Here is a 25,765-nt window from a genome sequence, read left to right on the forward strand (position 1 = left end):
CTAAAGACTTGGACCTTCGTCCTCTGGCAGAGATATTGGGAGCGCCACTGATTTCATAGGAAGAGTCACCAGAGTCATGAATGTCACTAACAAGGTAAGTAAACCTCTCGATGAGGTCGATACTCTCTCCGCTAACAGACACACTGCTGATGGCCGTGCCCAAGAGGTCATTAAAGGCCTCAATCTTGGTTTTTATCAGGACACTCGCAAGCCCAGACACTCTGACTCCTCGCTCAGAGGAGCCTCCATTGACTCCGCGAGGCACAAGTAACGTAACAGTAAACTTAGAATTACAAATGCATGAGAAAAGATCAAAGTGTGGACATGAGACATTGTTAACTCCCAGACTTCCCACAGAGTGCGAGTGCAGCACTGTTACAACCATGTGATCCACTGAAGATGAGCATAAGCAGCACAGGTGGGATGGGGGTGCGGGGGGTGAGATTTGAAACAGTCGAGTACTGTAATATTTTTGAATTTGCCGCATTACACAAACCGTGTTTGTGCTAAACACTGAAGACATTTAGACTTGACGTCAAAAGATGAATATGAGACGGGAGTTGAACATTTAATCTTTCATTTCCTGGTATTTAAATCGAGATGTGTTAACATCCTTACTGTTATGTTTACCCCTGGAAAAACAAGCCAAGAACATTGAAATTTTTTTCAACAACAGAAAGCTTTATGCATAATAGAAACATTTAAATACAAAAACGTCAGTATAATCAGAATAGGAAAGGTCTGTCTAGAGTCCACCGATTGCATCTGCTGATGCAGATTCAGTACACGTCCTTCATGTGACGTTTTGATACTGTCATCTATGCATAGCCCGATGTCTCAATCGGGACAGTAGAAGTGTTTCTTTGTGCACTTTTTTTTTTTTTAACTAACATTTTTCCGTTGCTTACCGCATGAGAAAATAGAATGTCAGTGCCTGATCTGCTTGACCGATGTGCCCATTGTGTTATTGTGGGCAGAAAAGGAGCAAGGCTGAGCGACTTCCACAGGTCCTCTGACACGTACCTTGACAGTTGCTGCATTGTGAACAGTCCTTAGGCGGCTAACGTCTTTCTTGTCCTTTACACCTCATCACAGTCTTTTTTTTTTTGCTACGCAAACTTTTATAATGCACTGGTGAGGCCTCATCTTGAGTATTGTGTGCAACTTTGGTCTCCAGGCTACAAAAAAGGACATAGCAGCGCTAGAAAAGGGCCAGAGAAGAGCGACTAGGCTGATTCAGGGCTACAGGGGTTGAATTATGAGGAAAGATTAAAAGAGCTGAGCCTTTACAGTTTAAACAAAAGAAAATTAAGAGGTGACCCGATTGAAGTGTTTATAATTATGAAGGGAATTAGAACAGTGGGTCGAGACGGTTATTTTAAAATGAGTTCATCAAGAACATGGGGACACAGTTGGAAACTTGTTAAGGTTAAATTTCACACAAACATTAGGAAGTTTTTCTTTACACAAAGAACGATAGACTCTTGGAATAAACTACCAAGTAGTGTGGTAGGTAGTAAGACGTTAGGGACTTTCAAAACTTGACTCGATGTTTTCTTAGAAGAAATAAGTGGACAAGACTGGCGAGCTTTGCTGGGCTGAATGGCCTGTTCTCATCTAGAGTGTTCTAAAAGAGGGGGTAGAATCAATTATTTTTATTTCATACAATACATGATATAATGTACAGTTGCTTGCTCACGCTGAACCGTCACTTGACCGAAGTCACCACACTTATTACTGCAGTTCAGTTTGTAACGGTTGTCACAGAAATGTGCAGGTGTCACCGGCAGTTTTTCACCTTTCCCTAATCCTGTTGATGGTGGAATGGCTGCATGCGCAAGGCTGGCCAATGGTTCATGGGGAAGGGAGCACCCGACTCGGAGGGCCAAACAAACTGTAAGGGGAGAAGCCGGCCGTATGTAAATCTGTGGCAGGAAAAAGGTGAAGGAGGAGAAGAGAGAAGCAGATGCCACCAACACAACAAGAGGAGAAAGCTACTCAACATCGTTGGAAAAAGTCAGGTGACCCCAGTGTTCATTTCTGTATTGATCATTTTGCTTTTCTTATGAAGTCAATCAGGAGAGGACCCGACGAGACAGCATAAGGGGCTGTGTAGTATTATGTTTCTCAGAACGGGAGGTACGGCTCGGTGCATCCTTCGCCATAACAGACTATAGATGATCAGGCCTGATGGTGAATATTCACAGGACTCTGGTTTCATTAATTTTTCATATTTGCGTATTAGTGGTGTATGTTGTTGACTGTTTTGTTTCGTGATTCATGTGGGTTACGATGTATACAGGGGGTTTGTTTGTTGTGTCCTAATCCTTACTTTACTGGATAATAACAACTCTCTTGCAACTCAACCTTTGCTTTTGCTGGTGTGCATTTGTACATGCGATGGTGCAGTAGTGAAGTAGTGTTGGTCACTCGCTCCCTGAATCATTTCTTTATTTTTTTTTTCCTTTCTTTTTGCTGCCGCTCCAGGACTGGCAGTGCATATTATAATTGTGCCGGCTCGGGGAGCAGTACATGCTGACAGTGCCGTATGCATCAATTTCACTATACTGTACGTGTCATTATATGATGACCAATTCAAACTGTTATTGCTATTGTTTGATTCGATTATTGGTTCAGTTTTGTGTAAGTGGCCGTGGTAACAACATGAAAGAAGAAGCCAACCATTTGGTTATGTTGAGGAGTTGCAGGCTTGGTGCAGTTCCTACAAGCAAAGGATAAGCAACCAAATATTAGGTGTGATTTACTTTACAGTTATATGTTCCTATTCTTTTACTTACCTAAAAAAATTGGGTGGTCAGCTTTCAAAAGGTGTTATCTTCTATACAGCTGAACCTCCTTGGCTTTAAGCCTGATTTATGTAATAATGGTTAATCCTGAGTATGGCACGGGGCAAACCTGTTTTGTTCACATGTATTGTGTGAAGCCCAAATATCTCTTATTAAGAAATCTGGGAGAAGAAACCAGGGAATTAAGGTGGAAAGTCTAAACTCTTGTCTCATAGTCATCTTTTGACTTAAAAATTCAAAATGTCTTCAGCTATAGCAAAATAAATGGACGGGCCTCACCATTCCAATACTTTTAGAGAGGACTGTTTTATCACATGATGCACGGGTTGATAATGAGAATAACTTCTCCCACTTGACAAAAGGCAAACTAACATTATTGATTATTCCAATTTGCATTTTTTGTTTAGAGATATTTTTAATTTCTTAATTTATTGCAATTACTGTATCATTACTGTAACATTATTGATTATTCCAATTTGCATTCTTTGTTTAGAGATATTTTTAATTTTGGCACACCTTGCCATTCAAATGACACAAACGTGGGATTAAGTGCAATAATGTGTGCCAACAAAACACTCTCCAGACTATTACACGAAGATCAGCAGCATGTACTGATGAAACGAGGCAGGCTGGATCCACAGATTCAAACAATCTGCACTGAATTCTGACCCTTTCACCGCCACGTTGTAACAGAAACTGAGATTTGTCAGAGGAGGTAACATTTTTCCAGCCTACCACCCAATTTTGGTGATCACACTCCCAGTTTAGCTTCACTTTTTTTTGCTCTTAGTTGACATGAGTGGAACCCAGTAAGATCTTCTTAATCGGGACCTTAAAGCCTGAGGGAAGGTTGACTGTCTGAACTGTAACGCGGCGCCAGGTCCAGCATCTTTCACATCCTTTACTCAGTTACATGTGTCCTTTATTCTCTGAGTTTTCAGTAGCGTTTACTTTCGCATCCCCAGTATTGACTGATGAAGTCAATCTAAAGCAATACAATAAGCTGAGAATGTTACTCCTGATTGCTACTTTTATAAAGGAGGTTGTTTCTGCTGCCCTAGCGTAATATAAGTACTAATTCCAAGAAAAGCCGTCTCCCAGTGCTGCCAAGAATCACCATGATGCAGCAAATTGGGACGTGCTAATGGTAGCTTCTCGCTACAGGGAAATGACTTCATTTCAAGTAACTCCTTCCTCCCCCTTTTCAGACTTTCACTCTGAAGCACTTAGAAATAAATGAGAACCACGCAGCTCCTAAAACCCAACCTTCCTAAAAAATGGTAATTGCCCTTTCAGAGTGTAAATGTGCAGTAAAGCAGGTGACTTACCTGACCCATCTCCGAGCAATATAAAATAATGCATTTGTAGAGATTATCATCACTTTGGACTTTTACTGTTTCTTAAAAGACAATGAAAACTGTTAGGATGGTTTGCAGACTAAAGACCCGGAAAACTTGCCATTATGTGGCTCAATTTGAGAAATCCATGATCACAAATTCAGGTGTGAAAATGGATCCCACTTTAAAACTTGATAGCCTTGTGATAGCCATGTGAACGCAGTGGTAAAATCTTGCTTTTTCCAGTTGAGGCGGGTGTCAAAAAACAAGCCTGTTTTGTCTAAGCACAACCTTGAAACATATACTGTATTTATTATATATATATATATATACACACACACACACACACATACTATTCTTTTTAGTCTGAATTGCAATCTGATTATTAGGTGGTTACCTACCAGATAACGCTTGTGGTTGATCAGCCAGTTGGCAAACATCTGCCACATCAGCAGATCACAAATATGTGATACAGTACCTGCCAGATAATACAAAGAGTACACAACACGTGTTTCGCCCTTGTTGGGGCTTGTCAGGTGTACGCACTATTGCAGATGACACCAAACGGGGTAGAAGGGCATATAACGGAGAATCTATTAAGTTGTTAGCGTGGGATTTGGACAGTATGGAGGCTTGGGAAGAAGAAATTTACTGCAAGTAAATGTAAAGTTTTACACGTAGTTTAATAAAAATAAAAAGTATATACACATGGAAGAAAGAATTTCACTGTACTCTGTACATGTGACAGGAATGACCCCCACATCAATAAACTTAGATTTAGTTTGTATTTCATAATGATTCTGTTAGGTTGTCTGTTAAATATCCCAAATTATAAATGTGCATTGTGCAGTATGTTATACTCTATACTAATAAAAGGCAAAGTCCGCCCTCCCTCCCTACCTCATCACTAATTCTCCAACTTCCCGTGTAGGTGGAAGGCTGAAATTTGGCAGGCTCATTCCTTACAGCTTACTTACAAAAATTAAGCAGGTTTCATTTCGAAATTCTACGAGTAATGGTCATAACTGGAAGGTATTTTTCTCCATTTACTGTAAAGGAGTTGAGCTCTAAAGCCGTGGGGGGCGGAGTTTCGTGTGACATCATCACGCCTTCCACGTAATCACATGAACTGACTGTCAACGCAGTGCGTAGAAAACCAGGAAGAGCTCCAAAAAGCGCTGAAGAAAACATGCATTATATAATTGAGAAGGCAGCGAAACAATAAGAAGCGAGCGACTGACACATACTACCATATTCATGAGTGCTGCTACTTCGGAAACAAAGCACGGTGTAAACCTAAAGTTTAAATTAAGTTCATAGACAGGCTACCGCTGGCGTTTCACATGCCCACAGGTAATGCAGGATACAAGTTTAATGAGAGGACGCAGGATATAAACGAGAGTTTTGATCACTTTGTAACTAAGTTAAAATTGCAGGTGAAGGGGTGTGCTTATGAAAATTCCGAGAGACTGTGTTTGTGGGGGATTGACAGTTAAGGCGGGTGGGGGAGTCACGTCATCATCTCCCCTCCCATTTACTTCATTTCGGTCTGAGCTGAGCTCCGCGGCTAACGCCGTCTTTCAAAGCAACTTCGTCACACTGCCACCAAATACTCACAGAAAAATCCACAAGTTAATACACACGCTGTCTCTATAGAGTTTCTCCACACTGAATCCTCTAGGCACTACTTACAAAAGGTTACATTGACAATCGTGTTACGTTATTATTAAAATCTTTCCTTTTCTTAGCATAAGCACAGCTGAGAAGCTTCGATGCATGTGCTCCATAATGCTTTAAAAAATCACGCATTTAATCACACTTTGCATTACAAGCAAAGGGGAACTTCTGTCAATGCATGATTTCCTGGTACACCGATTACATTGATCAGCGCATCCCGATTCATTTTACCCTCGCACCCCCTTGGTTTGAGAAGAAGTTCTGAAAAAATATGAGGTTAACACAGAAAAACAGATCACCAATTCAAGCTTTATGAATAATCGATTCGCCATCAATAATTGTTTTGGTAAAGCCATACTCAGTGTAATCCTCCTTCCATTTTATAATTTTTCCGCCACTAGCCATGATTAAATGAACGGTAAATAAAGTAAGAGCGAAGCGAGCGTGACTTATTTAGGCAGGCATATATATGACAGCAACACTCATGACAATGTCAATCATGTTACGTGATTATTAAAATGTTTCCTTTTCTTTTTCATTACTTCTTTAACACACTACTTCTCCGCTGCGAGGCGCGGGTATTTTGCTATATATATATATGAATGACCTCCAAAGAGCGCTGAGACTTTTGATATCATGAACGTGTCTGCAAAACTGGGGTCTCCTGCCCAGCAAAAGTCGAGCAGCCAGCGCGCGTGCATAGCTGTGCCGGCCTTTGAGACGCTGACTGCGCTTCTGCCTTAAGTCAAAGTGAGCACTTTTGATTTTTTTCATCCTCCCCCTGAGCTATAGCCCAGACAAGTGCAAACACGGGACCCCTTTTCTACACCGCGGCAAAGTAATATTAAGGCGATTCGAACTTTCTTTTGCACGTATACGATTATGAGGTCCTCAGCTCGGATTATGAAAACACGCACACGAGTGGAGGACTGACAGTGCCATCACAGCCGATTAATGGCAGGGACGTCTCACCACTCTACACAAGACCCACCGCGACTGTCCCCAAAAGGCGATCATAACGTCAGCGAACACATCTCTCTATACTATATAAAAGAAAAAGGCAACTTTCCTTTCTTTACCCCTTTTTTCCTTTTATCCCAAACCAAAGCCTTTCTCTCTTAACACTGCAGAGGACACAAAACTAATTTTCTTTAATTGCTGGTAATGCCGGTAAGGCACATTACCAGAGGCAGAAATTTGAACGTTCACATAGAAAATGTAATTTCTATACCACAGCCGTCGTGTAGTGCCTTTCAAAAGGGATCTACTACAGAGAGATGATCCATATACATTTTAGCTGCTGTTAGTTACTTACCTGTTGTGTTATACCGTCTTTAAAATGTAGTTTACCCGCAACCACTCCAGTAGTGCTCAATGTACCTGTACTTCTTAAAACGTTAATGTTTTACTGTTTAATAACTTATAGACTACATTTTATTATTTTTCCCTTGCACTCAGTGACCAAAGCTATACACACATATAGACACATACAGTACATATATATACACATATATATACCTGTGTGTATGTATGTGTGTATATATATATATATATATATATATATATATATATATATATATATATACATACACACACACACACACCTATCTACATTATATATATATATATATATACACACACACACATATAATTTGTGTGTGTGTATGTATGTATGTGTGTGTGTATATATGATGTAGATAGGTATGTATATATATATATATATATATATATATATATATATATATATATATATATATGTGTGTATATGTAGATATGTATATAGATATGAAGATATGTATGTGTATATATATGTACAGTATAGATATAGATAAATAGAGATATATTTTATATATATATATATATAGAGAGAGAGAGAGAGAGAGAGATATGAGAACAACACTCATATCAATGACAAAACAATTACATTTATCATGTTACGTTATTTTAAAAATTTTTCCTTTTCTTTTTCATACCTTCTTTAACACACTACTTCTCTGCTGCGAAGCACGGGTATTCTGCTAGTTATTCATAAATATGAAACAAATCAGTCAACACATTCAGGTGAGGTGTGAGCAGGTTTAATAGTCTTACATATTTAAAATATAACCTTGACCTGACAACTGAGTACAATTTAAAAACTAGGGCTGTTAAAAAATCCATGCTAATTTATCATTATTGATTTATGTGTTAAATTACCTTGAAATTCATTTGAAGTCATCTCACCCAACCCCAGGTTAGCCTGACAAAGCTGTTTGCTGTAGCTTTAAGAGTAATTGCTTTTTTAGGTTTTCTTTGAAGCTTCCAAATGTGTTTTTGATCCTTTGCTCTTCACATTTAGGTGTGAAGTTTTTGGCAAGAGTACGGCTTTATTGTAATATTACTGCGAATTACGCACACACATGTTGCAACTGCCCATAATACTGAAGAGGAGTTAATGGAAACAGCAAATGATAAAAAGAATGAGATTTTTAAGTCTGAAAGATAAAATGTCAGGAAAAGAAAGAAAACAAGCGTGATTAGCAAAATGACAACTATGAAAGAGTTTAAGTGCTTTGACGCATTAGCATTTACAGACTAAAACAGAAAAGAATTAAAGAAAATAAGATGGACAGAGCCAATCGGGAGCCTACACATCTTGTACGGCCCGCTATGTTTACCCCGTGGAAAAATAAGCCAGGAATGCTGAATTTGTATCACAAAACAAAAATATTATTATGTGTAACAGAAACATGCAAATACCAAAGTGTCAATACAAATAGACAAATTTCCCCCTGGGGACAAATGAAGATAGATTGATAGACTGATAATAATAATAATAATAATAATAATAATAATAATAATAATAATAATTCTTTGCATTTATATAGCGCTTTTCTCACTACTCAAAGCACTCAGTAATTGCAGGTTAAGGGCCTTGATCAAGGGCTCAACAGAGCAGAGTCCCTTTTGGCATTTGCGGGATTCGAACCAGCAACCTCCCAATTGCCAGTGCAGATCCCTAGCCTCAGAGCCACCACTCCGCCAGATAGATAGACAAATAGATATGAAAGGCACTATATAATGCTAAATAGATAGATAGAACTATCCATCTATCTATTATATAGCGACTTACCTATCTATCCAACCATCCATCCATGTATCGACTGTGGGAAAATATTTGTGGAGAGCCCACTGCTGTAGTGATGCAGATTTAGTACACGTATGATATGTTTTGAGACGGTCACCAATGCACAGCCTGACGTCACAAGCGCAAGGCTTAGGGACTTCCACGTGTCCCCTAACACAACAGTTGCTGCACTGTGAACAGTGCTTAAGGGGCCGACGTCCGTTCTGTCCTTACATTTGATTGCAATCATTTTGCCTTCTTGCCATACTGCTGAGTAGCTCACTGAAGCTTGAGCTTCACACAACTGAAGTCACCAGGTATATCACGGTGGTTCGGTCATACAATGCCATATGCGCCAGTATCAACTTTCTGTATTAATATCTGAAGATCAATTCACATCGTCATCACCACCGCTTGATTCAACTAATGGTTCAGTTTATTCTAAAACTATCTTAACAGTTTTTCATTTACATACCATTGTGATTTTTGCATGTAAACTCCTCCCCACTCGTGACTATTGATGAGTTACCATGGAGTGGCAGAATGCATAGAAATATTCATTTAAAATTTTTTTTTTTTTGCAGCATGATGCTATTTTAGCCACTAGATGGCAGCAGAACACTGCCTCATGCATTATTCAGGCATGCAAACAAAGCAGATTAACCCCAGTCACACTCAGGGTTAACCTCATTTACAAAGAATTTAGAGCGATCAACACCAACAAAGTTGAAGACATGTCGACCTTTAGTTACAAAGTTTAAGCAAGACAAAGCGAACACCTGAAGACGAGCTACTTTACCTCTACATCTTGTACTGAACGAGGCTGGGCCTGACACAGCATACTGAGTAACAACAAGATCAGCTCCTCGATGTACTGGAGAGCATCTTCCATGGATGAGAGATTCGGATGAACTTGATTTAAAACCTACAAAAGGAGAAATAAAAAAAAAATACGTCAGGCAAGACTAAATTTGGTAATAGTGAAAGACAAAGAAAGACAATGAAGAAATAATCATTTTATGAAAAAATATTTAACAGCCACAGGAAGCCAGAGAGTATGCACGAGCAGGAATCAATTCCCAACGAGACAGCAGTTCTTCCAGGGGCACGCACATGGCCAAATTAAAATCACCAGTTACACATTCATGTCTGTGGGAAACTGGACAAACTGGAAACTGGAAAAACCAGGTGGACATGAGAGAAAATGTGAAAACTCCATAACAAAAGAAGCTGTGCTTAGCTTCAAACATGGATCCCTGAAGCTCTGGAAAAGCAAAACTTACCACTGTGCCACCCTGCTGCCCACAGTTTAAAACATCCCTTGGCAGTTCTCAAATGCAGTGGACTGACAACAGGAAAAGCACAAGATGTGCACATAGAAGAGGAGGTCACGGGTTTAAAAAAAGTGCAGAGAAGAAGTTCTCCGAGGTCCACAACCCTAAAATACCTTTTGCTTCTTTAATTAATGTCTCTTTACCCTGTGGCTCGAAGATAAGTTTCTCAGTGAAGCCTGCTGCCACGTAGCCAGTGTACCAGGGGCGGCACAGTGTCAGTATTTTATTTAAGTACATCCCAGCTGGCACTCTGGGAATGAACACCTTTCCAGTAAGAAGTTTAATTAACCACAAGTGAAGGTAGCGGCTCAATGAAACACCAACACCAACTTGGAAGTCGTCACTCTAGTAGTAACTCTGTTTTGTAAAAGGTGCTATATTATTATTGCTATTAATTATTATTTGGCAGACGCCTTTATCTAATTATAACACCTGAGATTCAATTAGTTATATTTCTTTAGTTTTTCTGATTGGAGTGCAGGCAGGTGAAGAGTCGTTCTCATGGTCACACAGGTGTCAGTAGTGGGATGTGAACAAACAACCTCAGGGTTTGAAGTCCCAATTCTCAACCACTATGCCACACTGCTTATCCATCCAACTTTTATACAAAACCTACCGATACGATACAGTGCCTTTAGTATCTGTCATTACGCAGTGTCTTTCCTATATGTCTCCTAGCTGTCTGTTATTATTCCTAGTTACAATTTGGCTGACACCTTTACCTAAGGTGACTTAACATTAGATACAGTATATGATCTTATTTGAGTATGTCCCAGCTGGCACACTGGGAATGAACACTTTTCCAGTAAAGAGTTTAATTAACCAGTAGTGAAGGTAGCAGCTCAATGAAACACAAACTGCTCTGAAACCATCACTCAAGGAGAAACAGAAAAGGTAGGCACACGACAGTGTTTTGTAAAAGGTGCTATATTATTATTATTAATTATTAATTATTATTGGGCAGATGCCTTCACGTATGGTGACTTATAACACCCAAGATACAACTGGTTACATTTCTTTAGTTTTTCCAATTGGAGTGTAGGCAGATGAAGTGACTTGCTCGTGGTCACACAGGTGTCAGTAGTGGGATAAGAGTCCTCAACCTCCAGGTTTGGTCCAGAACTTTAACCATTAAGCTACATTGACTAACCATCAAGCATTTATAGAAACCAGCCTATATAATACAGTGCCTTTAGTATCTATCATTATGCAGCATCTTTTCTATATATCCCCCTAATTTATTATGTTTCATATCTACCTATCTATTATTATTATTTGGCTGACATCTTTATCTAATGCTGGCTGTCCCCCTGCGGCTCTGCCCACGTAGTAGTGAAACAGGACAAACTCTTAAAAAAAAAAATCAATAAAAAAATGTAATTCTGGCCAAGTGGAAGGTAGGTACTCTCTAACGTCAATTATTGCCATCTGATCGTGTTCAGCTCTGACTGGGCAGCGTCTTCCTCGTGGGAACAAGAGCACATGGTCGCGATATTTCTGCCAATCAGCAGCTACCCTCTAAAACATAAGTGGGTGGGATCTCTCTCTCTCTCAACCTCTGGATGATAATGTCTGTTGAACAAACAGGTAGCGCTGGCTAAGCGGAGACAAGGTACGCTCCAACACGTGGCGAGAGGTAGAGCGACTTGAACGGAGGCTGGCGTGTGAGTGAGGAGGGCCCGGGCCCTGCTCCCTCCCTTCCCCTCAGCTTGCAGCCTCTCTCTTGGATTCACACAAATAAACTGGTACCGCTAGATACTTAGCGTGATGAGATAAATCGCAAAATCAACCAAAATGTTCAAACAAATTATAGAAAAAAAAAAAATCCAGATCTAAATCCGTTAAGTAGTTCTCTCATTCGCTAACTAAGCGGAGTGTGATAGACGGCCTGCAGTTCAATCCGGCCGGGACGTCCCAGAACTGAAAGAGTGGAGAAGGGCAGCATTTCCAGGACACTGCCTCCCCCCTGGACGCTAGGTGGCAGCTCCCCTGGACAGTAAATGTATCCCGGATTCCCTCAGGGCATCATGGGACATGGAGTCCATTTTCTCAGCCCTCCTACTTTTCTTATAACCTTGAAGTACTTCGGAGTCACGAGGATGGAAGCCCACAGTACTTCCAGGATACTTGAAGACGGATGATGTGGAGTTTGACCTGAAAGAAGAGAAGGAGCACTTCTGGGTCAAGGAATATAAAAAGGAAAAGCTGAGCTGGAGTTGGGAGGGTGTTTGACGGAGCTGCTGGGAGTGGAGGATTGGATTATTGTACTTATTGATTATTGGATATTTGGGAATTGTGGCGAGCGTGGTGCTTTGTGCACTTTATTTAAGAAAAATATTAAAAATCATACTTGGTGCTTTTCTGTGGTGGGCTGGCGCCCTTGCCTGGGGTTTGTTTCTTGCCTTGCACCCTTTGTTGGCTAGGATTGGCTCCAGCAGACCCCCCCGTGACCCTGTAGTTAGGATATAGCGGGTTGGATAATGGATGGATGGACTTGGTGCTTTTACACGTGTGTCTTGGATGTCTGTCCATTGGGTTTCACAGGGCAACAGCGCCTCTAGCGTCCACAGGAGTTAAGGCAATGGCCCTAGGTTGGTGCATGAATGAGGAGGGACCTACCCAGCTCCCCACTCCTAAGGTCTCGCTTCCCCATCCCTGTGGCCCACTGCGTCTCTCTCTCGGATTTGTGCACATAAATCGGTACGAAAGCTAACTATGATACTTAGCACAATGACAGAAGTCATAAAATCAAACGGAATGTTCAAGAAAATTATAGAAAGACATCGAATCTAAATCTGTTACGTAGTTCTCTTGTGAAAAGTGGACAGACAGGCAGACAGACGTTGGATTTTATATAGAGATATAGATGACTTACGATATCTGATATACAATTGGTTACATTTTTCCAGTTGGGACTCAGGCAGATGAAGTGACGTGCTTGTGGTCACACAGGTGTCAGTAGTGGGATATAAATCCACAACCTCAGGGTTTGAAGTCCAGAGCCTTAACCACGACACCACACTGCCAGCGCCTACATTAATCTTAAACTGAGCTTGTAGGCGAGTTCCCCTTCAATGCAGAAATCCCTACTGTGCTCAACATGCCTGTTTGCCAGTCTCTCTGTGTGGCACAATTTGGCTTTGAGCAGGCCAGTTGTGTAGAAATTTGGCACCCTCGCCCTTCCAGGGGATTTGTCAGGAAAGTTCCATTCTCCAAGAGATATACCAATGCACTGTACAAAGATATCATGAAGAAATGGAAAGAGTATGGCAGAGCTGTAAATCTGCTAGAGCAGGCTGCCCACCAAAACTGAAAATGATGAATGAGGGAGGTCACCAAGAGACTTCTGGGAACTCTGAAGGAGTCACAAGTGGCCAAGAGTGGACAGCTCGGGCAGACAACCATCAGTCTTAGCTTTATGGGAATGAGACACAAGAGAAAAAAGAAATGCACAGGGTTATTTGGCAGAAAGCATATGGGAGACTCAGTGGGAAGAAGGATTTAAGGTTTGATGAGACTAAAAATGAGCCTTGTTTGGCCATCAGATTGAATGTCATCTTTGAACACTGCACTCCACCCTGAAGCATGGAGGTTGGCAGCATCAGGCTGTGGTGAAGATTCTTTGCTTCAGGGCCTAGAAGGTTTGTAATGGGAAAATGAATGCAGCAAAATCTGAGAAAATCCTGAAGGAAAACCTGAAGGCGTCTGCAAGGAACCTGCACCATGAGAGAAGATGGGTTTATCAGCAAGACACCAACACCAAGCGTGAAGCCAAAACTACAAAACAACCATGTGAATGTCCTGGAGTGGCCGAGTCAGAGTCCAGATCCCAGTATATATTTTGGCTGTCAAAATTTTTTTATTTTTTTTCTCCAGCTTTTGGAGTTTTTTTTTGTTTTTTCTGTCCAACCTGGCCATCGGACCTTACTTATTTTATGTTAATTAATGTTGACTTATGTTTATTTTTTATTGTGTCTTCTATTTTTCTATTCATTTTGTAAAGCACTTTGAGCTACATTTTTTTGTATGAATATGTGCTATAGAAATAAATGTTGATTGATTGATTGAAAATGGGTTACCAAGAGTAGACTTCTTCTTCTTTTGGCTGCTCTTGTTAGCGGTTACCACAGCAGATCATCTTGTTCCATATCTTCCTGTCCTCATCATCTTGCTCTGTCACCCCCATCACCTGCATATCTTCTCTCACCACATTCATAAACCTTCTCTTAGGCCTTCCTCTGTTCCTCTTCCCTGTCAGCTCTATCCTTAGCATCCTTCTCCCAATATACCCACCATCTCTCCTCTGCACATGTCCAAACCAATGTAATCTCGCCTCTCTGACTTTGTCTCTCAACCGTCCAACCTGAGCTGACCCTCTAATGTCCTCGTTCCTAATCCTGTCCATCCTCGTCACACCCAATGCAAATCTTAGCATCTGTAACTCCGTCACCTCCAGCTCGGTCTCCTGCTTTTGGGTCAGTGCCACCGTCTCCCACCCATATAATGTAGTTAGTTGGCCTGCAGATCTTCCCTTTCACTCTTGCTGATGGGTTACCGAGAGTAGACTGATAGACAAAAATGGCAAATTTACTAATTTAAGATTAAACCTACAACACAATTAAGTTTGCAGAAAGTGATGGGGTCTGAATACTTCCTGAGGCTACTGTATGGATTACCGGGCAGATGACTCAGATTACTGAAAAACCCCGAAGTGACAGTAGTAACATGAAGCTGGCTCACAAGGTTATGAAGAAGTGCCATAGCTGCAAATCTTGATTTCTGTCTGGAGACCTGCTCACTTCCCCCAGACACCCATGCATGATCCCCATTGGCTAGCCGCACACCACCAGTCCTCTTTGAGCTGCCAAAACAAACCTGGAGGACAGCTTTCTCTGAAGGGTGACAGAGGCAGCCCGGATGACGGACACCTCTTCTGCAAGTCCTTTTAGCTCGAAGTGGAACTCCCAGCAGGCCACGAAACCTCAAGAGGATGAGCAAATGAATAAACAGGGGCAGAGCAGCAAATGGCGAGTGAGGAAGTCACAGCAGCTTGACCACAGAACAAGTTCAGGCAGCGAGCTGCTCAGCGGTTTGCATTCCTGCCAGTAAAGCGGAGAGAAGTGCAAACGTGTGTGTGTGTGTGTGCGGCGCTTATTGTAACATAACTTTCAGCTTCTAAAAATAGACACACCTAGGGCTGGCTCTCTTCCCTCTTTGTGTACGCAAAGTAAACAGTAATGGACAGAGTTTGATACATGAGGTAAATGAGGTCTGAATGTAAATAAAGGTAAAGTCGAACAAGCAGGAAGGGAAACCATGACAAACATACGGCACATTACGTACACAATGGCAATATCTGGAGGCAGAAAAGAAATCCACGTGAAAAAGGAGGCGGGGGTCTACAACCGGAGAGCACACATGTTGGCTTCGGAATCGCGCTGCGATACTAAAAAGGCTCCGCTGATTCTATACAAGTCGTTCTGTACGACGTCTTGAATACAGGGAAGAGGATGGTCGGTTTCTATTTTAAAGTGATGAGGCCTAGTCCAGTAAATTTAATCCAGAACTGCAGACCCCAAGCTATCAGGAAATAAGAGAAGAGTTTAAAATAAGAGATTACAACTGTGACAGCAACCTGAACTGAAGCCTTTCAGCTTGACAGGAGATGGATAGATGGACTTTATTTTGCCCCAGGGAGAAATTTGGCTTTCTACAGAAGCTGTTTAAATAAATAAACAGCTAGATAGAAACACACAAACACACACACACAACACACAACATGGCCTGAACACACACCAGAATGACTAATAAGAAAAGAAATTAAAAAGAAAGAAAAACTTCTGACTTGGCAGTCCCAGTATGAGGGCATACTGCTTTGGGTATAAAGGAGCCCCCTTAGCATTTCTTGACACGCTTCTGCTGGACGACGGGTTGACTGAAAGTCCTCAGAGTTGGTGTGTCAGAGAGAGGAAGGATGTGCAGCATTGTTCATAATGGGACTCCGTTTTGTCTTCATTCTTACCTTTGTCAAAACCTCCAGCTCATCCAGAGGGCATTAAGCATAAGTGAACCTGCCGTTTTAAGTAGCTTGTTGATCTGGTGGGCATCTCTTGAAGTGATCTTACTGGCCCAGCACACCACATTGGCCATCACAGAGATGTAGAAGACGTAAAGGGTGTCATTTCCCTTTCTTCTCGAGTTCCTCTGTGTTATGAGACCAGTCCATTTCATCACTGATGAGGACCAACAAGTACTGGTAGGAGTGCAACACTTCCTGAATAGAGACTGGGAGGAGAGGCTCTTTGGCATGATGAAAGTCAATCACCAGTTCTTCTTTGGATTCGCTCACAATTCTTTCTGCACCAAGACACAAAGTTCTCCACCTGACTCCTCTGCTTTGTCTCATTCCCCTTATCAATGCACCCCTAAGGTGCAGAATCATCTGAGGATTTCTGCAAGTGGTCTGAACTGCTGTTCTACTTCTAGTCGGAGGTGTACTGCGTGAAGAAAAAACGACAAAGACGTCTTCCAACCCATATGAAACCTCACAAACTAGCAGGGGTAGGACAAGTATACGAGGTGTGGCAGAAAAGTAATGAGACTGGCAACACTGCAAGCGATCTGGCAACGCTGCGCTGTTGTCCTTGATAGAGCCCGTGTATCAGTACCCTCCCATAGCTCAGTGCGAGTTTCAACTCCTTCCGTTAACTACGTGATTTTTGTGACTGCTGTTAGCGAAGTTGTGTTTTTGGTTGTGCGTCACGCAAAATGGAGCAGCGGAATTTGGAGCAACGTTGTGCCATTAAACGGCAAGTGTAACGTTTGAAAAGTTAAAACAGGCCTATGGGGAACATTCTTTATCCCGAGCTCAAGTTTTTCGCTGGCACAAATCATTTTTGGAAGGCAGAAAACACGTTGAAGATGAACACCATTCAGGGAGGACTTCAACTTCGAAAACCAATGAAAACATCGAACGTGTGAATACTCTTGTGAGATCAGACCGTCGTTTAACATTAAGAATGTTGAGTGAACAATTAAATTTGAACAGATTTACCGTTCATCAAATTTTGACTGAACATTTGCACATGCGAAAGGTCTGTGCCAAAATGGTGCCGAAAAACCTCACAATTGAGCAGAAGGACAATCGAAAAAACGCATTCCTGTTGTTCCCCAGCCCCCTTATTCACCTGACCTCAGTCCGTGTGACTGAAAAATGTCCTCAAAGGACGTCATTTCGGGACTTTAGAAAACATCCAAAAGAGTGTAACGGACATGCTGAAGACCATACCGGTTGAAGACTTCTAGCGCTGCTACCAACAGTGAGAACAACGTCTCCATCGGTGTGTAGCTGCCCAAGGGAACTACTTTGAAGGGGATAACATTGATGTTTGATTTTTTATTTACCAAAGTTTTTATTTTTTTCAGTCTCATTACTTCTCTGCCACACCTCCAGAGAAAACTTTAATCCAGTGCCTGTAACTGTGATCCAATAGTGCAGTGAAGCATTAAAAAAAAAAAGGGCACCACCAACTGTGATCCTGCAGGCTTCTTGTGAAGCACATTTAAAACTAGCACCCTCTTCTTGTTTTACCCAGAACTACTTGCAACAACTGCCAAAGTGGCCGAAGGACGCAGTACTCCCGGTGCTGCTGGGATTTGCAGTTCACTTAAGTGGCCATGCTACAGTGTCGTCTGTGGTTTCTGCAATAGGTTGCAAAACTTGCAAAATAATAAAACCCGTGAACAGGCAGATCTGTGAAACTTAAACCCAGAAATTGTAAGGAAATTCTTACTTGCATGCAAGGCAATACTAACAAAATAACAAACACAAAATAAACATACGGAATGCAGCATGTATACAAATGTAAATACAGCATGACATCGCTGCACCTCTTACATCAGCGGAGGATAACTGCATTGCCGAGTCAGCAGCCATCATTTAGATGAGCAGCTTCAGTGGCAGCTACAGGGGAGCCTAGAAAAGCACACAGCCTGCAAATATTCCATGAACTCCATTCTTGTGTGGCTAAATCATACCTTAAAGGGCAATGAAATGACCAAAAATCAATTGGGTCATTGCTGGGTGAGCAAGGTGCAGAACTACAGTTTGGGTACTTCAGATCGGTACTAGAAAATGATATTTCTTCTTACTGTTAAACATATTAAGTATGCACATAAGGCAAGTATTTAAGCTACATGTTGGATTCCTTTACCTTCAAGAACACCAAATCCACAACTTTAGGTGGTGTTGAGAACAGCCAACCCTTTGAAACTTTAAGCATTCTGCAAATCATAAGACAACTAATGTGGCTGAGCTCATGAGAAATCATCAATGAGCTGGTAAGCAGAGAGAAACCTTCGGTGAAACTGAAACGGTGTTAAAGAAAGCAGGGCTTGAGGAAGTTCTGAGCAAATAAATAAAGAGACAAAGATGGCTGCAAAGTGTCTAATAAAGTGCTATAAAACACAAAGCATCTCCTCTACACTGCATTTCAACATACGACACAAGCATCCTGCTTGCGCAGTTCGGGACTGTTGCAACGTGCCACACTAGCCAACACGAGCAAGAAGAAGCTGCGATGAGCGCTGGTTGCAGAAAGTCACACAAAAGTTTTGTCAAGTGACAGAAAAAGACAAATTAATTAGAAAAGGCTTTGGGCAGCTCAAGGTGCCACTTTCCATCCTGTAGTCAACTGTTGCCAGATGCAAGATCTGAAAATCCAGCAGCAAGCCACAGCCAGAACGTTCACGCTCGCTTGGAATGGTGGATCTGACTTCACAAAGACAGGAGAATTCTGTTGAAATGGCCGAGTGTGCACAGGTTGAGGCTGTGCTTTCCAATAATAGTAAACGATGGATTTTTAAACTACTCTTTAATATCCTACTGATTATGGGCCATCAAAATGTTTGGTTAACCATTCAATTAAAAATATATATATATTTAAATGTGTTGTAACACAGCAGCTGTGGTAGCGGTCAGGGTGGTAAATAGTTTCTACCCCCACAGTATTTTTCTTTTAATATGCTATAAGCCAGGAACTGTGCTACAAACATCCAGAAAGTGTGTATGGGTTGTTGTGGGGACCCCTGGTCGTCCCCCATACACTATGACACTCAAGAAGTAGGGTTAAGGGTGCCTGTTGTATGTAGCACAGAAGTCCACTCCTTTTGCCACCTTGCTCTGCCATGAGACCCCAGTCTTGCATCTAAAACATCCCCACCTCACTAGTGTTCTATGCAGAGACGCTTGATGATCCATGACACTGCCAGCTCACTGCATTGACCCAAGGCATTTTCATGCCATTCCTTGCATACCTGTGGTTGATGCTCATCCACTGTGGTATTTCCAGCTCTTGCCAGCTCGGCCTACACATCTGCAAATAGAAGACAGCATGCAACATCTCTTCCATCAAGTGCGTCAACAGCAGCAGCAGGTTGGAGCTCCGAGGCCCGGCCAGGATAAAACAGGCCTCTAAAAACGTGTTGAACTGCCAAATGCTTCACTGGGAAAGAATGTCAGGAATCTTGCTATTGTCAGCAACGCCGAGCTGCTTGCTAGCTGTCTGAACTCCTGAAAGCTCATCTGATGGGCCTCTCTCTCCCTTTCTGCTCTTCTCTTTTCAGGGGGGACTTTCACCTCGGCCTGCACTCCCCAACCCAAACGCTGGCAGAAGTTCAAGCCCACGTTTGAGACATGCGGGTCAAGCTCTTTGTTGATCTGGCCACTAAATCCACAGCTTCAGGTGGCGTCGAGAACAGCCACCCTTTGACATTTTAACCATTCTGCAAATGCCAAGACAACAAATGTGGCTCAACTCAATTCATGGGAAATAAGCAGCGAGATGGCAATTTAATTTCATTAAAACAAAAGTATATCTAAACAAAAATGGATCTCAAGTTGGTTAACCGGTAAAGAGAAGAGGAGAATGGCGTGAGGTCATCAGTGGAGTCCCTCAGGGGTCTGCTCTGAGCCCGGTAATCTTTCTGATTTATATTAATCACATTTCTCTCTCTCTCGCCATATGTATTATATATACACATACACACACACGTATAAGTTGGGTCTTGAAACCTGAAAAATCGATCACAAAATCAGACCCCAACTTATACGCCCGTTCAAAAATACAATACTTAATTTTTATTTATTTTTTGTTTTACATCTTCTTGCCTCCTCCAATCTCACATCAGTTTCTCAGACACATCAAATTTTGTTACAGCAACGCAGTCACCAATTTCTTTCGCTACTTCAACGACTTTTAATTTAAAACCAGCTTCATATTTTCTTCTGATCAAACGCTCCATCGTACATAGGGATTCTCTTACGATAAAGGTGTATGAGGGTGTGAGATACAAAAAACACAAAATCGTGCAAACGTCTCTTCAGAATAGTTCGGGTATCACCGTGTGGTCACGTAGGCATGAGAGAGAGAGAGGTGAGGAGCACGTGCTGATACAGTGCATTGGCGCACCCACATAAAAAAAGGCCGTGTGCTCCATGGTTACTCTCTCAGGCGGGCGTTAGCATATCATAATCTCTTGGACCAACAGCGTGAGTTTTCCATAATCAACGTAATACGACCGACATTATAAAATACCAGAAATTATACTGTAAAATCTGCGAGTATATATACATATATATATATTTTTTGTGTGTGTATATGTATGTATGTATATATATGTATATATATATATATATGTATGTATATATATATATATATATATATATATATATATATATATATACACAAGGTGTGGCAGAAAAGTAATGAGACTGATTTTTTATTTACCAAAGTTTTTATTTTTTTCAAACATCAATGTTATTTAAATACAAAGATGGGAGACTCCAACCTCTGAGAAGGGCTTATGGGTTTAATGCCGGCACAACGTTTTCATCTTCTAAACAATGGACGGAAACGATTAAAGAGGCAAATAAAATGTTAGGTTATGTCATAAACATTGTTGGATAGAAATCAAGGGACACTATACTCAGATTATATAAAGCACCAGTGAGACCACCTCTGGAGCACTGTGTGCAGTTCTGGTTACCGCATGAAAAGAAAGACATAGCAGCACTTGAAGCCGTGCAGAGGAGAGCAATGAGGAGTGTCCCAAGACTTAATGACACAACCTACTGTGACAGACTCTGAGAATTAATCTGGTTTAGTGTTGAACAGATGCGACTGTATGGGGACCTCACTGAGGTCTTCAGAATCCTCAAAGGCATTGATAAAGTTCATGTAGAATTCTTTTAACTGAAGAATGAGGACACCAGCACAAATTATGGAGAAATGCATTTAGGAAACACTTCTTTAAGTAAAGAGTTTTGGGAATGTGGAACTACCGAACCATGGAGTTGAAGAAGAGAAACCTTGACAACCTTTGAGACGTGTCTGGATGAGACACTAAGACAACTTATCTATTAGATAAACAAATGAGTGGCATATGGACTGAAGGGTCTCCTCTCGTTTGCCAAATGTTTTGTGATCTTAAAAACAACAAGAATTCGCCAAGCATTACTTCTTTATGAACCTCATCAGTTATCCTTTAAATGAGAAGTGGGAGGCCACGGAGAGGCATCCTTTTAACTTGTGTTGCTGAAGTCTTGTATTGATAGCAGCAATTTTATCTTTTGATTCTCTCTCAGTGTCAAGTATCCTGTCCCGTTTCTTTGACTCTCTCCAAGTCTTCCCAAAATTATTTTGTAAGGAAGTGAGACAAAAGGACAGCTGCTGTTCAGGCTTTTAAATGATCGATGCGCAGCGCGACATGCAGATCACACAGCACAGAACAAGCAGCAGCAGCAGCAGCAGCAAGGCAGCTGATCGACCATAGACGAGGGGGAATAACTCATTCACTACACCTTTATTACTGACAAATATCAAGAAATAAAAAGTGAATGAAATGAAAATAATCTCTTTAAACTGTATATCCGGTTAACCAAACCCGGGGGTTGGCGAGTGAAGTGTGCAGGGTGCGAAGCCCCCTAGTATTTATTAATAATCAACCTGAAGAACCTGGCAGGAGGAAGCTTGTCCATTGCATCTTTTATCTCTGATCCTGAAGAGGGATACACTCCATCACAGCTGTCTGCTAAAGGGTGGCCCCTGAGCAGAGGATGCCCCAAAATGGTCACAGAATAAAGACAGAGAGCCACATTTATAGACAACTGAATTAACATTGTAGAGAGCATGGGGGGGTCATGAGGTCACTGGAAAGGGTGTGTGGCGCTCCCAATATCGCTGCAAAAGGACAAAGGTCCATGTCTTTAGAGTCCTGGTGCTCCCTGTTTGTGAGGCATGGATGCTATCCAGGGACCTGAGATGAAGACTGGACTCCTTCAGCATTGTGTCTCTTGGTTTGTGCTTATTAAGTGGTCCTTCCCCAATTGGTTTCTACACTGTTGTGTTAAACTAAATAACAATTCCAGCTCATCGTTAGTTCCCGAAACAATCGGCATTTTAGGTTTTGTGTTCTCCATTGCTAGTCTCCGTGTGTAAAAGTGACTTGTCTACAATGGAGGACACTTCCACTTCCCGTTTCCACCAATCCATGCATGTGTTTTCCATTGTTTTAGTGGGGACTGAGATACTTTTTGTAACTGATCTGAAAACGCTAGAGTGGACAGAGATGATTTTCCTTTAAAAATGCCATTTTTAAATAAAAGCGTTACTAGTAGTGTAGATGTAGCCTGAGGGAATCATGTCAGTCCTTGCGATACTAACATTGGAGTGACTGTTATTGTTGGTCAGCACAACAATGAGCTTCGCCTGGCCTTTCTCAGAACTGGTAATTAATGAAGCTCAAAGACTAACAGTGCTTTTATCAGCTGCTTTGTCTCATTATACATTTCTTAATGTATATTTGAATGTTCTCTCACTGAGTACTTCTCCGCCACAAGAAAAATCAATACCAGCTTCTTAAAAATGCATATCACCACACAAAGCCACTTGAAAGGACAAAGTGAGCAAGCACTAGGACACAGATTGAACTGCGGCACTGCAGTAGCAAGTGGGACATTTCAAATTAACCACAGCATAAGCTGCAGATAATTCCTGATATTTGCGACTGAAATCCAGAAAGTGTCACAGAAAACGACTGAGCAATTCTCATACAAGCTACTGAATTATGGGGTGTCCTAACTTTTGCACACATTAATGTTGACTTGTTTCATGTTAAATAAGGTAAAAATCTGGTAAAATAAAGGTAAAATCTGTTACATGTTATTTGTAATCCGAGGTTAAATTCAAACAAAATTAGGACTTTATGGGGAAGAGATCACTTTTCTGTGGCAGTATGTGTAATACTTGACCTTTATTTATTATCCCTGATCAAATCCGAATTCTGTCCAAGTCCACTGGTAGAGGTCTTGTCAATTCTTGGATATCTACAGTATTTATGCATCTAAATGTCACCCATTATGTGATTTAGCATACTGTCTGACGGTATTAAAAGAATGGATCTCACACTACAAGTTGCTCTGGACTGCAGGAGAGCAGAGGTGAAGATCTGGAGGGAGGGCAGTCAGCCAACATGGGTGTGCCCAGAAAATGATCACGAAAACTGCGGTGAAAATGATTAAGGACAGTGTCCAATTGCCAGCTGTGAATTCACAATTGATCAGGGATCCAGAAGAGGCCAAACAATTAATAATTGAATGATTGTGAGCCACTGTTAGGTGTGGGCTGAGATGGCAAATATAGGCATCTGGTGGGTTTATACTTCACGCGATGTGATGCGTGCGTCTGTGGACACTTCAGCTACGCAAGCGTCGTATGGTTTATACTGGCGTGCGAACTTTACATAAATTTGGAAGATTCAAGCATGTGGCAGGGCGAGATGCCATCACTGCGAGAAAACGATCGGTATCCCTGTGTTGTGATTTGCCTAAAATCTCCATTAAACTCAGGACACTTTGCCACAATATCTCTGACAAGGATGTTTAATGATTGCACGCATCAATCCAGGGATGTGCCACTTCCAGCAAGCACTGGGCACGAGGCAGAAACAATCTCTGGACAGGGCATCAGCTCATCACAAGGTGAACACAAGTACACACATACACACTGGCGTCATTTTAGCATCACCAAATCGCCAAACCTTCATGTCTTTGGAAGGAAAACCACCGGGAAAACATGCATACACCAGACAGGGCACACCAGTGACGTGACTCGCTACTGTGAGGCAGCAGTGCTACTGCTGCCACCATGTCACCCCCACATGTGTAGTTATTAAGAGTATTCATTATTTAAATGAAGTTAACGACTTATCTGTAAAATGTAATATACATAGTTTAATGCATTTCATCATGAAAGTGATCTCAAGTATAAATCTAAGGATTCTAAATGTGCAGACAGCTGGAATTATCATCAAAAATATAACGTGTTGTGTGTGGCAATCACTGCCTGCCACAGAAGGAAGCCCCAGAAGCACATAGTGATTAACAAATGGGTCGGTTTGAAGATGGAGTTTACGACGGTCTACTTTAATCTATACTAATAAAAGGCAAAGCCCTCACTGACTGACTGACTGACTGACTGACTCATCACTAATTCTCCAACTTCCCGTGTAGGTAGAAGGCTGAAATTTGGCAGGCTCATTCCTTACAGCTTACTTACAAAAGTGAAAAGTTTCATTTTGAAATTCTACACATAACGGTCGACAACGTCCGCCATGTTGAACTTTCTTATTTAAGGCCTCATCTTCACGAAATGTGGTAGGTGGCTTCCCTGCAATAACCGAAACCGATTTACTTACTTATTTCGATGGTATGACGCCACTGTCGGCCGCCATATTGAACTTTCCAACGTCACCAATTTTCCAACTTCCCGTGTAGGTAGAAGGCTGACCCCACCTTCACGAAATTTGGTAGGCGGCTTCCCTGCGCTAACCAAAACCGATGTACGTAATTATTTCGGTGGTATGACACCACTGTCGGCCGCCATATTGAATTTTCCAAACGTCACTAATTCTCCAACTTCCTGTTTAGGTAAAAGGCTGAAATTTGGCAGGCCTATTCCTTACAGCTTACTTACAAAAGTTAAGCAGGTTTCATTTCGAAATTCTACGCATAACAGTCAACAACGTCAGCCATATTGAACTTTCTTACTCATGGCCCCATCTTCACAAAATTTGGTAGGTGGCTTCCCTGAGCTAACCGAAACCAATGTTCATACTTATTTTGGTGGTATGACGCCATTGTCAGCTGCCATATTGAACTTACAAACGTAACTAATTCTCCAACTTCCTGTGTAGGTAGAAGGCTGAAATTTGGCAGGCTCATTCCTTACGGATTACTTACAAAAGTTAAGCAGGTTTCATTTCGAAATTCTACGCTTAACGGTCAACAACATCCGCCATGTTGAACTTTCTTTTTTATGGCCCCATCTTCTCGAAATTTGGTAGGCGGCTTCCTTGCACTACCCGAAACCAATGTACGTACTTATTTCGATGGTATGATGCCACTGTTGGCCGCCATATTGAACTTTTCAACAGTCTTTGTTACTT

The 25,765-nt window shown here is 41.5% G+C and overlaps 1 protein-coding gene across 2 annotated transcripts in view; it reads right to left on the reverse strand.

Annotated features, from left to right (window-relative positions):
- LOC120516982 (son of sevenless homolog 1-like) overlaps window positions 1-25,765 on the reverse strand; it is a 119,942-nt gene that overhangs the window by 68,233 nt on the left and 25,944 nt on the right. For both annotated transcript variants that reach the window (XM_039739023.1, XM_039739025.1), the window contains exon 2: window positions 9,727-9,852. In XM_039739023.1, the coding sequence (XP_039594957.1) occupies window positions 9,727-9,852 (126 nt within the window). The remainder of the gene's footprint in view (window positions 1-9,726; window positions 9,853-25,765) is intronic.

This window comes from Polypterus senegalus, chromosome 16 (genome assembly GCF_016835505.1).
Source record: "Polypterus senegalus isolate Bchr_013 chromosome 16, ASM1683550v1, whole genome shotgun sequence".
Classification (NCBI taxonomy): Eukaryota; Metazoa; Chordata; class Cladistia; order Polypteriformes; family Polypteridae; genus Polypterus; species Polypterus senegalus.